The 16,923-nt window shown below is 40.0% G+C and overlaps 1 protein-coding gene across 1 annotated transcript in view; it reads right to left on the bottom strand.

Moving 5' to 3' along the window:
* Noc2 (Nucleolar complex protein 2) overlaps nt 1–16,923 on the bottom strand; it is a 69,765-nt gene that overhangs the window by 35,247 nt on the left and 17,595 nt on the right. The window contains 6 exon segments of the mRNA XM_071664345.1: nt 6,343–6,570; nt 8,605–8,759; nt 11,405–11,520; nt 12,549–12,607; nt 12,609–12,659; nt 14,313–14,581. Coding sequence (XP_071520446.1) covers nt 6,343–6,570; nt 8,605–8,759; nt 11,405–11,520; nt 12,549–12,607; nt 12,609–12,659; nt 14,313–14,581 — 878 coding nt within the window.

Raw genomic sequence — 16,923 nt, 5'->3', positions numbered from 1 at the left:
GAATGAATTACAGAGGTCTAAGACTGTTTGAGTGCACCTGATAAAGTGTATGGAAAAGTGGTAACTAAGATCATAGCATGCTGAGATCACCTAACTTGAGGGGAGCAATGTGGTGTCAAGAGGGGTACAGGGTGTGGGAACTGGGTGTTTGTTCAGAAGTAGTTGGTAGGCAGCAAACGACCAGGGAGGTATATTACCCATACTACCCACCTGGGTATTGAGAGGGTTACAGATAGCTGTATAGTGAGCCAGCACTTCAGTGGTTGTCAAGATGAACTCCTCTGACCCAGGTAGCTGTCTTTTCTTTCTGCTTCACCCACAAGTGGACTACTGGCATTCTGTCCACAAACATATAATCTCTCCTTGTCATACATAACACCTGAAAACACTTAAATTACTCAACTCATCACTAACTCTCATGATACCCAGGCAGGTAGTACTGGTAATATACCTCCCTGATCATTGGCTGCCTACCAACTTCTACCAAACTCCTAAACCAAATATATCTATCTTACTTATTACTAGCTGCCTTTCCTGCTTTAGTAAATTACCGTGTGTCAAAAATCCTTGCTTATGTAATACTTTTGTTCCTCATTTTATCAAGTTAATACAAGAAGGGAGGATCTTTAGCGTCTATATAAACTCTAATGGTTATGATGTTCACATCTGCTGGGATAGGGCTGTTCTTGAAGTAGTCTGTGAAAACTTAGATGGGCTCAGTGTGGTTGTGGTTCTGAAAGCATGTATTTGCAAATCTCAGAACTGATGATGCCCAAACTCAATGTATCAATTCAACATTCAGTTTCACTAATTCAACTGTCAAAAGAATTTCAATCCATCACAAATGACTTTCATGGCAAACAAGCTCTACATACCGTAACCGCAATCAATCACTTATCTTTCCCAAGAAATTCCCAAATATTTCTCTGCATAGCCTAAACTCTCCTACATGGCTGGCTGCAAACAATTCGATTCTGATAAAACAGAAGACTAACTGTTTACTTTGTTTCACTTAATGCTTTCCTTATTTCCAACTGCTTCCGCCTGAGTGAAGCAGCAAGGAGTAAATCAACAACTGTTTCATTTGCACTTATCATTTGTTATGAAACTAGAGCTTACCATCCAAAGTCAAACCTCAAAAACTATTCCACAGTATACATTAGCTCTTTCACATTACCTCGTTCAGCCCACTGATGGCAAGCCATCCCCACAAATTAATACTATCCTATGCACAACTCTCACCCTCCAGAAAGGTTAGGTCTCAATACTCTAAAGCCTCCTTCACTGCATTCTTCCAGCTCCTTCAGAGAGTAATGAGCAAAAAAAGAATGACTAAGAAGATCCATGTGTAAGAAGTGAATGTAGTAAGGGGAATACTGAGAGGGATGAAGGAATGAAAGATGTTTTTGAGGTATTCGGGCCAGAAAACTCAAGAAGATGAGAGGTATTCATGGGGTAGAACGTTGCTAAAAATAGGAGAAACCCTAATGAGCTTTATGTTATATTAGAAGCAAGAGCCTTTATCCAGTCAGTTGGTCCACTGAATACAGAAAAAAGTTACCTGGTTCAAGAAAACAAAGCCATGGAAAGGGCCTTGAATGATTTTTCTTGCATCTGTATTACAAATAAAGGGAAAACTCACATCCTGAGTGGAATGGATTCAGAACATGATTTGCATCTTTAATTGTAAATCTTTCTTTCTCTCATAACTGCTTGCTATTTCTCACATTGGTAAGGTAGTGCTCACATCCACTCTCTAGCTGCCATGTGTATGCCTCAAAACTATGGCCTACTCCCAAAAATCAGACTCCACAGACCTTGTTTCATATGCCCTGGTTCAACTATAAACAATGTTACAAAATAGTGTTGTTCTGAGTATGTTGAGTGGTATCATACAGTACATCAAGTACATGTCTGCAGCCAGATGCTGGACGTTGAGAGAGTAGGCACACGTTGTTGTGTGTTTTGGGTGGTATCATACTGTATAGACTCAGCATCATGAATCAAGTACATGTCCACAGCTAGATACTAGGCGTTGAGAGGTGAACGTCCATCAGTCATCTCTCAACCATGGCGTCAGCATTACTCACGTTTCTTGTTCTCAATTTCTAGCCAGTCACGATGAAGGGCATGTCAGGATGACGTCAGTTGCAAATTCCTTTTTGTTATCCAATTGGAACTCCCTTCTATAAACAACCTGAGGGTGTTTTGAGATTTTGATTCTTTCAAGCTAACAGTCCCAGTGAGTAGTGTAATTTTCCCTTGCCTATAGTTCATAAGTCACTATACTGTACTGTAATCTATGTGATATATTTCACCTCTCTAAAATGTTTTTTTTATTTTCATATTTTGCTTTGTCGCTGTCTCCCGCGTTAGCGAGGTAGCGCAAGGAAACAGATGAAAGAATGGCCCAACCCACCCACATACACATGTATATACATACACATCCACACAAGCAAATATACATACCTATACATCTCAATGTATACATATATATACACACACAGACATATACATACATACACATGCACATAATTCATACTGTCTGCCTTTATTCATTCCCATCACCACCCTGCCACACACGAAAATAACCACCCCCTCCCCACAAATGTGCACGAGGTAGCGGTAGGAAAAGATAACAAAGGCCACTTTCGTTCACATTCAGTCACTAGCTGTCATGTAATAATGCACCAAAACCACAGCTCCCTTTCCACATCCAGGCCCCACAGAACTTTCCATGGTTTACCCCAGACGCTTCACATGCCTTGGCTCAATCCACTGACAGCACGTCGACCCCGGTATACCATATCGTTCTAATTCACTCTATTCCTTGCACGCCTTTCACCCTCCTGCATGTTCAGGTGCCGATCACTCAAAATCTTTTTCACTCCATCTTTCCACCTCCAATTTGGTCTCCCACTTCTCCTCGTTCCCTCCTCTTGGTCAGTCTTTCCTCAGTCATTCTCTCCATGTGACAAAACCATTTCAACACACACTCTTCTGCTCTCTCAACCACACTCTTTTTATCACCACACATCTCTCTTACCCTATTATCACTTACTCGATCAAACCACCTCACACCACACATTGTCCTCAAACATCTCATTTCCAGCACATCCACCCTCCTCCGCACAACACTATCCATAGCCCATGCCTCGCAACCATACAACATTGTTGGAACCACTATTCCTTCAAACATACCCATTTTTGCTTTCCGAGATAATGTTCTCGACTTCCGCACATTCTTCAACGCTCCCAGAATTTTCGCCCCCTCCCCCACCCTATGATTCACCTGCGCTTCCATGGTTCCAACCACTGCCAAATCCACTCCTAGATATCTAAAACACTTCACTTCCTCCAGTTTTTCTCCATTCAAACTTACCTCCCAACTGACTTGACCCTCAACCCTACTGTACCTAATAACCTTGCTCTTATTCACACTTACTCTCAGCTTTCTTCTTTCACACACTTTACCAAACTCAGTCACCAGCTTCTGCAGTTTCTCACACAAATCTGCCACCAGTGCTGTATCATCAGCGAACCACAACTGACTCACTTCCCAAGCTCTCTCATCCACAACAGACTGCATACTTACCCCTCTTTCCAAAACTCTTGCATTCACCTCCCTAACAACCCCATCCATAAACAAATTAAACAACCATGGAGACATCACACACCCCTGCCGCAAACCTACATTCACTGAGAACCAATCACTTTCCTCTCTTCCTACACGTACACATGCCTTACATCCTCGATAAAAACTTTTCACTGCTTCTAACAACTTGCCTCCCACACCATATATTCTTAATACCTTTCACAAAGCATCTCTATCAACTCTATCATATGCCTTCTCCAGATCCATGAATGCTACATACAAATCCATTTGCTTTTCTAAATATTTCTCACACACATTCTTCAAAGCAAACACCTGATCAACACATCCTCTACCACTTCTGAAACCACACTGCTCTTCCCCATTCTGATGCTCTGTACATGCCTTCACCCTCTCAATCAATACCCTCCCATATAATTTCCAAGGAATACTCAACAAACTTATACCTCTGTAATTTGAGCACTCACTTTTATCCCCTTTGCCTTTGTACAATGGCACTATGCAAGCATTCCACCAATCCTCAGGCACCGCACCATGAGTCATTATTTTTTTTTTTTATTATACTTTGTCGCTGTCTCCCGCGTTTGCGAGGTAGCGCAAGGAAACAGACGAAAGAAATGGCCCAACCCCCCCCCATACACATGTATATACATTCGTCCACACACGCAAATATACATACCTACACAGCTTTCCATGGTTTACCCCAGACGCTTCACATGCCTTGATTCAATCCACTGACAGCACGTCAACCCCGGTATACCACATCGCTCCAATTCACTCTATTCCTTGCCCTCCTTTCACCCTCCTGCATGTTCAGGCCCCGATCACACAAAATCTTTTTCACTCCATCTTTCCACCTCCAATTTGGTCTCCCTCTTCTCCTCGTTCCCTCCACCTCCGACACATATATCCTCTTGGTCAATCTTTCCTCACTCATTCTCTCCATGTGCCCAAACCACTTCAAAACACCCTCTTCTGCTCTCTCAACCACGCTCTTTTTATTTCCACACATCTCTCTTACCCTTACGTTACTCACTCGATCAAACCACCTCACACCACACATTGTCCTCAAACATCTCATTTCCAGCACATCCAGCCTCCTGCGCACAACTCTATCCATAGCCCACGCCTCGCAACCATACAACATTGTTGGAACCACTATTCCTTCAAACATACCTATTTTTGCTTTCCGAGATAATGTTCTCGACTTCCACACATTCTTCAAGGCCCCCAGAATTTTCGCCCCCTCCCCCACCCTATGATCCACTTCCGCTTCCATGGTTCCATCCGCTGCCAGATCCACTCCCAGATATCTAAAACACTTCACTTCCTCCAGTTTTTCTCCATTCAAACTCACCTCCCAATTGACTTGACCCTCAACCCTACTGTACCTAATAACCTTGCTCTTATTCACATTTACTCTTAACTTTCTTCTTTCACACACTTTACCAAACTCAGTCACCAGCTTCTGCAGTTTCTCACATGAATCAGCCACCAGCGCTGTATCATCAGCGAACAACTGACTCACTTCCCAAGCTCTCTCATCCCCAACAGACTTCATACTTGCCCCTCTTTCCAAAACTCTTGCATTCACCTCCCTAACAACCCTATCCATAAACAAATTAAACAACCATGGAGACATCACACACCCCTGCCGCAAACCTACATTCACTGAGAACCAATCACTTTCCTCTCTTCCTACACGTACACATGCCTTACATCCTCGATAAAAACTTTTCACTGCTTCCCCTTTTATAAAGTTAAAATACAAGGAGGGGAGGGTTTCCAGCCCCCCTGCTCCCGTCCCCTTTAGTCGCCTTCTACGACATGTGAGGAATGCGTGGGAAGTATTCTTTCTCCCCTATCCCCAGGGATAAAATGTATTAGAATTATTATTTTCATTATCACTATGTTTTTGCAGAGGAGATTTCTTGGTTTGAAAACTTACTATAATTATATTAAGGTAACTTTTTGTGCCCTGTAAATAATAATTCCCTTTGGTATTATTTGTTTCTATTAATGTACACAGTTTTTATCCCTGGGTTTAAATTCATCCCTTAACTTTGGAAAAGCATTCTCCCATGTTGCATAACGATAAAGACACAACCAAGTCACTACTTTATGTAAATAACAGACCAACTGACTGAATAGTGACTCTTGCTTCTAACATAACTATAAAATCTTTTTTTTTAAATGCCTCCAGTCCTCCTAAATATTCATGCCCTAATATCCTAAAGCCTCCTTCATACCATCCTTTCATCTCAGTTTTGCCCTTCCTCGATCCACTTCTTGAACATAGATCTTCTGCGTCATTCTTTTATGACTCATTCCCTCCTTTTGTCTAACCATTTCATCACACACAATTACTTTGCTAAAACATCTACCATTTCCATCAAAAATCTTGACACTGCTTGGTCCTCTAACATTCCATTCAACCGAATGAAATCTACATATCTTATCATAAAAAGCTGCAGGCACACCACTTAAAGCAGAGATACCTGAAGACAACAGAGCAAGGGACAGTTCCCCCAAATGCAGCAAAAAATGGTGTGCCATCTCTTATTCAAGATTTTCTATTTGAGAATAATTTTACCTCAACAACCTGTGAAATAAATCCCCACCAGAAAATGTCTGACAATAGATTAAGAAAGAGAAAAAGTAATAGGTAAGTTTCCCTGTAACACATTAGAAAAAGACTCATACAAGCATTTGCATTCAAAAGATCTTACCTTTAATACCCACTCTAACAAGTGGCCAGTTAGAGAGCGTGTGAGTCTAAATATGCAAACAAAAGCCAAGACTCGAACCCTCTTCTCACTGGTGGCCCATAAAACAATAACACGACGAAGGAGAAGTTTGCAAGTCCCTGGAAGCCCAGCATAATAACCAAGAAGAGGTAAGACTCCATGACGCAAAACCACTTCTGCTACACTGGGTTCTGCCACTGACTCAGTGAACTGGAAGATATAATCATATAAATGCACTCATATTTAGCTGATATGACACATATATCTATCTACTTATCTATCATACTTGATCACCGTTTCCCACATCAGCGAGGAGGCACCAGGAAACAGACGAAGAATGGCCAATTCACTCAATATACACATATATACATAAATGCCCTTACACACACATATACATATCTATTCATTATACTTAATCACCGTCTCCCTCATTAGCGAGGTAGCGCAAGGAAACTGACGAGGAGTGGCCCAACCCACCCACATAAATATATATATGTATATACACATGAACACCCACATACGCACATATACATATATATACATTTCAACATATACATACATACACAGACATATACATATAAACACATGTACATATTCATACTTGCTGCCTTCATCCATTCCCGTCACCACTTCGCCACACATGAAACAGCAACCCCTCTCCTCCAGCAAGGTAGTGCCAGGGAAAGACAAAAAAGGCCACAGTCATTCATACTCAGTCTCTAGCTGTCGTGTGTAATGCACCGAAACCACAGCTTCCTTTCCACATCTAGGACCTACAGACCTTTCCATGGTTTACCCCAGATGCTTCACATGCCCTGGTTCAATCCATTGAGAGCACATCGATCCCATTATACCATATCATTCCACTTCACTTCATTCCTTGCATGCCTTTCACCCTCCTGCATGTTCAAGCCCCGATTGCTCAAAATCTTTTTCACTCCATCCTTCCACCTCCAATTTGGTCTCCCAATTCTCCTTCCCTCCACCTCTGACACACATATCTATATTCATCATACTTAATTGCTTTTTCCCGTGTCAGTGAGGTAGCGCCAGGTAACAGACGAAGAATGGCCCAACCACTCATACACACATATATATACATAAACACCCATGCACGCACATATACATACATATCCATATCAACATATACATACACAGAAATATATACACATGTATACATTCATACTTATACAAATACATATACAGATTGACATACTGTTTCTACCTCATGTTTCTTCCTAATAATCCTACCTAAATGTTCCTACCCACTACTATCTACTGCTCCTACCATTTTGCCAAACAGCAGGCCTAGTGCATAGTGCTCATCACAGGAAAATGTAGTTATGAAGAATGAGCTATGTGAGTTAAGTGTTATCAAGTGTTACATATGACAAGGAGAGATTGTTTGTTTGTGGACAGAATGCAAGTAGTCCACATGTTAGTGAGGCAGAAAGAAAAGACAGCTACCTGGGTCAGAGGAGTGCAACTTGACAACCACTAAAGTGCTAGCTCATTAAGCAGATGTCACTAACTGGTAACATACCTCCTTGGTCGTTGGCTGCCTACCAAGTGCTAACTTAATATATATTGCTCCTATCATTTCTTCCAAGAGGCAAGGCTAATGCACAACACTCATCACAGGAAAATCTAGAGTTATAGAGAATGAGTTGTGTGAGTTAAGTGTATGTGTGACAAGAAAAGACTGTAAGTTTGTGGACAGAATACCACCATTCCACATGTGGTTAAGGCAGAAAGAAAAGCCAGCTACCTGGGTCAAGTGCAACTTGACATCCACTGAAGTGTTGGCTCTCTACGCAGCCACCACCAACCCTCCCAATACCCACATGGGTAGTGCCAGTAATATGCTTCCATGATTGGAGGCTGACTTCCAATCACTACCTTTAAAATTCTTCATTATCTCTCTCTCTCTCTCTCTCTCTCTCTCTTTTTCCGGCTTCAGCTTTGCTTCTTTCACATCTCTCATTCCTGAAAAAATTTGCTTATATATAACAAAAAATCTTTATACTATATCCGCAACTTCATCGAGCACTTCCTTCACAATTATGACTAATTCAATCTTCCTCATCATTCATCCAGTATACTCTACAAAGCACATATCCCCAACATATATAAACTTCTGAAGCTTGGACTTCATCATAAACTCAGTTGATACATATCTATCTCCTTTGCATACACCAAAAACATTAAGAAGCTGACAGAGTAGTTTTGAGCAATCCTGCATACCATGACAAGATGACTAAGGTAAGATTTGATAAAGCTCTTCATCTTTTTCCACTTCTTGCTCTGAGTTGGGATGTCCATTGGAGACTTCAGGTTAAGAAGAGATGTCAGTGCTGAAGGCATATTTTGCAAGCACAGTCGTACTACTGCATTGAAAACTGAAGAGAGAATGAGAAATCCACTTACAATTTTGGCATAATATTAGATTCAAATATGATAAAAAACATGACATACTATCAGGGCATATTTATTCATATTCCTAACTCATGTAACATGATAATTCTGCAAACAGATTTTAATGTGCTGTACGTTAAGATTGACAGGTTATTCCCAAATATTACAATCTATGCTTATCTTATAAAATTCATGAAAACGTATAAGCAGCCATGTAATGTTTAATAGTAAACTCTTATTATATCTGTCTGTCTGGTGACACAGCATCCTTGGGAGTATGTAGTATTAATAAACAATTCAGATAAGTCCAAATTCAAATGTAAGTTCTTGTGAGTCAGTCGACCTTATATCTGACACAGATCAGTAAATTCCCTTTTCATTTTGGTCTTCTTTTCCCTCAGATATTCTCTAACCATCTTTCGCAACAGCCCCATTTATCAAAAATAATAAAACCATAAAGCCTACTAAAAATGAATTTATATTAATTCATTTATCATACTTTACCGCCATCTCCCGTGTCAGCAAGGTAGCACAAGGAAACAGACGAGGAATGGCCCAACCCACCCACATACACACGTATATACATAAACCCCACACTAGCACATGTACATTTCAATGTACAAATACAAGGAGTTCATGAGGTGGGAGGCACATAAACACATAAATATAAGTCAATAAGGATCACTGGATTGGAAGGTAGCCATATTCCAACAAAAGATGAAAGCATAATGAAGACAGATATACAAAGATGGTAAAAACAAAAACAGAGAACAGGAAGATGTAGTCAAGTTATAGGAAGAAGACCAGTAAACATTACTTAAAATATGAAGATGTATATCAAAGAGGTACCTGAATATACAAAGAACCATACTACGAATGAGAAATTCAGTGAGCTATACATTAGATGAGACACAGCAAAGGAAAAGTTTGAGAAAAACAAAGAGTACAGTAACAAGGCAAAAAACTGAGGTATTAAAACAGGCTAGGCTGTAGATCAGCCTCTCTGCTAGAAGAGATAGACCAAGTATATAATATGGTGCAAAAGTAGGCCTCAAACAAATGTATATGAATGCTGGCAGCATGGACCTGAATGGAAGAGAACTGAAACTTAAAGACTGAACTAAGAAAAACAACCCAGATATTGCTAGGCTTTATTAAGGGGAAAAAACTAACCAAATCTAACTGGCAAAATGCATGATAATAAGGAAGGAAAGAAGTAAAATGTGAGTGGTTGTTTAGTGTTTCTTGAGTAATGACTCTGTGTATGTGATTAGTCAACGTCATATTTATTAAGGGAGGGGAGTAGCATTATGATTTTTGTTTCTACTTAGGGGGTTGGTGGGGTTATGGTGTGGTTTGGGTGGGCAAATGGGTGCAGAGCATGCTGAAGAGAGGCTGTACTGGAAGTATTTTCTTCTGTTCTGCAAAGTTTGAGGGTTTGTGGTTAACAGGCAGTTAGTGATTGTTCTGAGGGCCTTGTTTGTATGGTTTCTATTTTTCTTATGCATGCTTTTGACAGTGGATTACCAAACAGGTAAGGTGTAGTTTAGACTGGAGTGGATGAAAATTGAAGTGGAAGCTAAAGAATTCTTTTCCTTGTCCAATACTGGTGCTGTTTGGCACTCTGAGGACACTTAATATATCTATGGCATTTGTGTTGTTTGTGGTGTAGACAGTAAATATATTTGCATTATATATGATACCAAGTATGGTTGGAGTTTTCAAATGAATTAAAGTCTCAAAAAATTTCATTCTCAAGGAATACCACCTAAAGTAAAGTGAGATGCTTGTATCACAAAATCAATAGTTTCAACTGGCTTCATACATGTAGGCATCATCTAGCTGGTGTGAGGTAGTCTACTATTCAGGTTATGTAAGGGAGAAGATTGGACTTGTGTCTGTCCGGGATAAGATCAATATTTGTTTGGCTGCATTTATTGTTTTAAGTGAGAAGATGTTCTAATTGTATAGCATAATGTATATTTTTAGTTGTGATGTGACTGTGTGGCTGCATGTATTCAAGGAGACTTATTCTTGTGGATGGAGGTGTCAAGAACCTACTGTGATAGTAAGCTGTGGGTAACAATGTCATATGCTTACTTGACATTTACTGTTATGAGTACAGTGCATGAAGAAGGATGTGTTTGCTTAAAGCAATCCAGGATGTTCGAACAGATACATAACACATGCACACTCAATCATTCACTCTCATTCTCTCTCTCTGTGGAAAGAGGAGAACAGCATTTTCAACTAATCAAGTAATACTGTGAGCACCACATACTTCCCCTACTTCAGGTAAAATTTCTTCATAGGTACTTGTGGATATGTAGGCAAGTAGTCAATCAATTATTCTCTATCTTTAGCAACTAAAGTGTAGTCTGGTTATAAAGAAATGCACCAATACAACTGGAGCAATAAAAAAGATATCAAGAATAGACAGGTAACTGGAGATAAAAATCTTTGTGTAGGAGCTCTATATACGATAGGCCTCAAACTAGCAATGCTGGTGGATTGTGCATCACATATTTCACGTGAGTCATAAAAGCAACTCATTATGTAGTTAGGATATCAAATACAACAAACAAAAAATAAGTAAGCTCTTCTCGAGAGACAGTCACTTAACACTTACTTTGTGGTCCTACTACTTCGTACTTGCTGGTTTGTGCTTTTTCTTTCCCTCTGTTACTAAGGCTCTCAATGGCAGCCAAAAAAGCCTGATCCACCTCTATGAAAGTATTCGTAGGTCTGTTGGGTGAGATAGACTTGTAAATTATTAACCCTAATTCAGGGTAAACCATGTAATCAATATTAGCGTCAAATGCGAAACTTTTTTTTATTATAAAGTTATTATCATCCACATAGAAAATATATAACCCTTTGCAACAATACTAGCCTAGTTATATGTTCCTTAAACCTAACACTAACCTTCACGCCTTCCCTACTATTACAATAATCTCCTCTATGTCTTATCTATTGACGCATTCCCTTCTCTCCTGACATGAAGTGAGTTACTCTGTATTCACAATTTTTGTACCAATTTTCTGTCTTCATTACTCAGGTTATGATCTTGTGCATTCATTATCAAGCAGTGACCTTTACTTCAGCCTGTCTGTGGTATGCACAATCACTTCTGGCAGATTACCAATGATAAATCACTTTCCTGTACGTGTACCATCTTCACTATCAGCAGTGATGTTTAGTAAGCTAAATCTATCACATAAGTACATTGTTTATTTTACCAAAACCAAACAAAATACATATACAGCTCTGTTTACTATACAAGTTCTTAAAAACATGTTGAGTTTTAAGTATTTTTTTTTCAGTTCTATATCTGCTACATATGTATCAAGTAAATCATAATAACATTACTGAGAGTAATGAACTGCTGGAAGTGAGAGGATTGATAATGCCATTGTTGTGGTGGTCACAGGCTGGCTGAGGGTGGGCTTAAAATGAGTGAGGTACCATCATCATTACAGAAGGGTGCAGAAATCTAGTACTCCCTCACCAAAAATACTAAGACTGAAAGGTCCTATTCCATATTTTCCTAGAGATCTTCTGATGCTTACAGAACAGACAGTGGAGAGAAAAAGCAGGTGAAACTTTGTCTCATAAAGTTTACAATACAATTGTTTTCTGAAAGGCTGTGATCAGCAAAATAATCAACCAAGATGCAATTTTAGTCTTCCAGCCAAATAATTTGTAAAAACATCCAAACACCAGCTCTAATTAAATGGAACTGATTCAATATATAAGGAACCAATTAAACATACTTGCTTCCTTTCAAGTCTTTCCGCCACTGAGTAATCATGGAAGCTGTTACAACATGACCTACCTCGCTTCAGCAGCCCCTCCTCCTCAGCATCGGATTCATCACTATCAACCTGGAGAAATCAAGGCGTTTTAAATGCCATGAGATGGAACTATGAGAGCTGAAACTAGTCATGGTTGACTGAGGGGGGGTAAAGGTCCTAGTTGTAATGAGAAGCATGTCTCTATGACCAAAGATGGGTATGTCTAATGACACAATAGTATCAACGGTGCTGTATGGATGCAAGGCCCTGACCTTAGATTAAAAAGTACAGAAGTGGGTGTTGGAAATGAAAAGCCTGAAGACAATATGCATTGTGAGGATAGTTAATTGACTAGGAAATGACAAGGTAAGAAAAAGGTATGGTAATAAGAAGTTCTAGAAAGCCCAAATTGATTTTGGATAATGGCATGGTTTGCTGAACATGACTTTGGCATACTTAAGAGTCCAATTGAAAATCAGGTAGAAGTAGTATATAAGAACATTAGAGAGGAGCCTCTAAAAACTCTGTACTAGAGTTGCCCTCGGCTAGTGGCCTGTTAAGGGTGAGGCACTAAAGGCCAAGAAGTGGCACTGGTGTTCACTAGTTACAGAGACTCTTGCTATGGCCATTAGAAACAGCAATAGAAATACAGATACATAGAAGTGGAATGACAAATTCATCTAAGAGAAGAATACATAATTTTCAACTAATATATTACAAAACTTACGTCTACAGTAATTACTTATCTATTTACTATACTTGATCACCGTTTCCGCGCATCTCACCCTTTCATTACTTACTCGATCAAACCATGTCATACCACATATTGTCCTAAAACATTTCACTTCCAACATATTTACCCTCCTCTATACAACCCTAGCTAGAGCCCATGCCACGCAACCATATAATATTGTTGGAAGTACTATTCCTTCAATCATACCCATTTTTGCTCGCTGAGATAACGTTCTCTCCTTCCATACATTCTTCATTGCTCCCAGAACCTTTGTCCCCTTCCCAACCCTGTGACTCACTTCTGCTTCCATGGTTCCATTTGCTGCTAAGTCCACTCCCAGACATCTAAAACACTTCACTTCCTCCAATTTTTCTCCACTCAAACTTACATCCCAAATTAACAGTAATACCTATGATTATAGGTTTTTAGATTCAGGTTTTTCTCCCTTACCCAACTATTCTTAACATGAGTTATCTCACTCCCACCCTCACTAAATTTTAGTCCTAAGTATCTAAATTCACCTACAATATACCAACTGATATTACATCTTTTAAAAACTAAAATCTACCTTTCATCATATTCACTTTCAGTATCTTTTATTGGCATTCCTCACCAATCTGTTTGCCTACTTTCTACAGTTACTATGAAGAAATCTGCTCCATTCTAACATATTCTTCTTGTCAATCTTCATATGTAGCAGTATTTTTGGCTAGAACCACATATGTGAATACTGCGATAAATTTTGGATCCTTTCTGCCAACCAGCTGCCTTATATAATGAGTCCCTTTGGAAAAATAAAATTAGTGATGACCAATACAACCAGCAGCACACAAATGAAAGTCAGTGAAACTGATATGCACAATGAAAAATGTACCAATCTTTAAAATGTAACAATAAAGGGCAAGAAAAAAGGAGTCCTCACATCGAATGTATCATGTTAGGCTAAAGTGAGAAACGATGAGTAAGAAATGTACCCTTGATTCATAATAAAAACTGAGGAAATGATTTACCTCTAATTTTGCTGGAGGCTGAAACACTGCACCACCTCTCTGTGGGTCCTCCTCCTCCTCTCCACTACTACTCTCCTCTTTATCAATATCATTCTCATCTTCTTCGTCTGAACTATACTGGTCCATCACCTCTGACGACTGCATTATTGCTGCATAGAAATCTGGGTCAGTCTTCTTCAATTTCTCAAGGTATTCTTTGCGGTTCAAACCGCCAGCACCAGCTAACTCCTTGTCCTCTTCAAAATCATTATCTTCATCATCATCATCATCTGAAATGTTTACCACATACAAGTAAAAATATCAAATTGTCAACCATTAAATTAGGACACATTCATTTTTACCCAGATCAGTCTGGAGCTAACTTCCTCAAATTCTTTCACATATTCCCACAACACCTGCTTTAGTGGTAGTGCTACACCCCTAAATTAGCTCTTTGTTTCACTCAATCAGAACATCTATGTTCTTTTCCTCAAACACTCTACCTATCTCTCCCTTCTCATCTTGGTTAAATCCTCACTCATTCAGACACTTCAGACTCCTTTGGGGAGTATGAGCACTCTTCATGCGGCTCCTTCCTCTGTTTCATCTTTTAGAAATTGAAATGAGAGAGAGAGAGAGAGAGAGAGAGAGAGAGAGAGAGAGAGAGAGAGAGAGAGAGAGAGAGAGAGAGAGAGAGAGAGAGAGAGAGAGAGAGAGAGAGAGAGAGAGAGAGAGAGAGAGAGAGAGAGAGAGAGAGAGAGCCAACGCACTCTTGCATCTCTTACTTACCTTTTATGACATGCATGGAAAACATAAGCAGAATTCTTTCTACCCAGTTCCTGGCTAATATTCACACTCATAAGGTTGGGCAGGCTCATTACTGCTTGTCAAATTAAAGAAAATGGAATAATAAAGAAAACATGATAAACATCCTCTACATCCTTCAGATTTCCTCCTTCTCTCACTTGATCAGCATTGATTTCATCACAACTTCTTGATAAACTCGGACTTGAACAAGATATCTCAGTGGAGTACATGAAATCTTGTAGAGTTTAATGCCTCGAAGACCCAGTTTCCCCCTTCCCCCCTTTCAAAAATTCCTTACAACTTTCCTCTCTCCTTTGACAGATCTGTAATTCCACCTCTTAACTCAATGAACATCCACTCTTATACACACATTTGCTCCTCTACAGAAGGCTTTGACACCATCCAACAGTTTTCCCCATATATATCCTTAACAAATCCTGTAAAGCATTTCACTTGACTCTGTCATATGATTTCTCCAGATCCATAATAGCTGCATATAATTTCTTATATTTAACTAAATACTTTTCCACAGTCATCTTTACTACAAAAATCTGATCCACACATCCCATACTTTTCCTAAAACCCCCCTTGCTCCTCCCTTATTCTGTATCAAGTAACTTCCATCACTATGTCAATTAATATTCTTGCATACACTTTTCCTGTGTGTGATGTCTCCATGGTTGTTTAATTTGTTTATGGATGGGGTTGTAAGGGAGGTAAATGCAAGAGTCCTAGGAAAGAGGGGCAAGTATGAAGTCTGTTGGGATGAGAGAGCCTTGGGAAGTGAGTCAATTGTTGTTCGCTGGATGATACAGCGCTGGGTGGCTGATTCATGTGAGAAACTGCAAGAAGCTGGTGACTGAGTTGGTAAGTGTGTGGAAGAAGAAAGTTGAGAGTAAATGTGAATAAGAGCAAGGTTATTAGGTACAGTAGGGGTGAGGGTCAAGTCAATTGGGAGGTGAGTTTGAATGGAGAAAAACTGGAGGAAGTGAAGTGTTTTAGATATCTGGGAGTGGATCTGTCAGCGGATGGAACCATGGAAGCGGAAGTGGATCATAGGGTGGGGGAGGGGGCGAAAATTTTGGGAGCCTTGAAAAATGTGTGGAAGTCGAGAACATTATCTCGGAAAGCAAAAATGGGTATGTTTGAGGGAATAGTGGTTCCAACAATGCTGTATGGTTGCGAGGCGTGGGCTATGGATAGAGATGTGCGCAGGAGGATGGATGTGCTGGAAATGAGATGTTTGAGGACAATGTGTGGTGTGAGGTGGTTTGATCGAGTAAGTAACGTAAGGGTAAGAGAGATGTGTGGAAATAAAAAGAGCGTGGTTGAGAGAGCAGAAGAGGGTGTTTTGAAATGGTTTGGGCACATGGAGAGAATGAGTGAGGAGAGATTGACCAAGAGGATATATGTGTCGGAGGTGGAGGGAACGAGGAGAAGAGGGAGACCAAATTGGAGGTGGAAAGATGGAGTGAAAAAGATTTTGTGTGATCGGGGCCTGAACATGCAGGAGGGTGAAAGGAGGGCAAGAAATAGAGTGAATTGGAGTCATGTGGTATACAGGGGTTGACGTGCTGTCAGTGGATTGAAGCAAGGCATGTGAAGCGTCTGGGGTAAACCATGGAAAGCTGTGTAGGTATGTATATTTGCGTGTGTGGACGTGTGTATGTACATGTGTATGGGGGGGGGGGGGGGGGCATTTCTTTCGTCTGTTTCCTTGCGCTACCTCGCAAACGCGGGAGACAGCGACAAAGTATAAAAAAAAAAAAAAAAAAAAAAAAAAAAAAAACTTTTCCTGATATACTTAACAGACTTATTCCCTATA

This window comes from Panulirus ornatus, chromosome 8 (genome assembly GCF_036320965.1).
Source record: "Panulirus ornatus isolate Po-2019 chromosome 8, ASM3632096v1, whole genome shotgun sequence".
Classification (NCBI taxonomy): Eukaryota; Metazoa; Arthropoda; class Malacostraca; order Decapoda; family Palinuridae; genus Panulirus; species Panulirus ornatus.
Note: the sequence above shows the minus strand (reverse complement) of the source record. Positions and strands in the feature narration are given on the sequence as shown.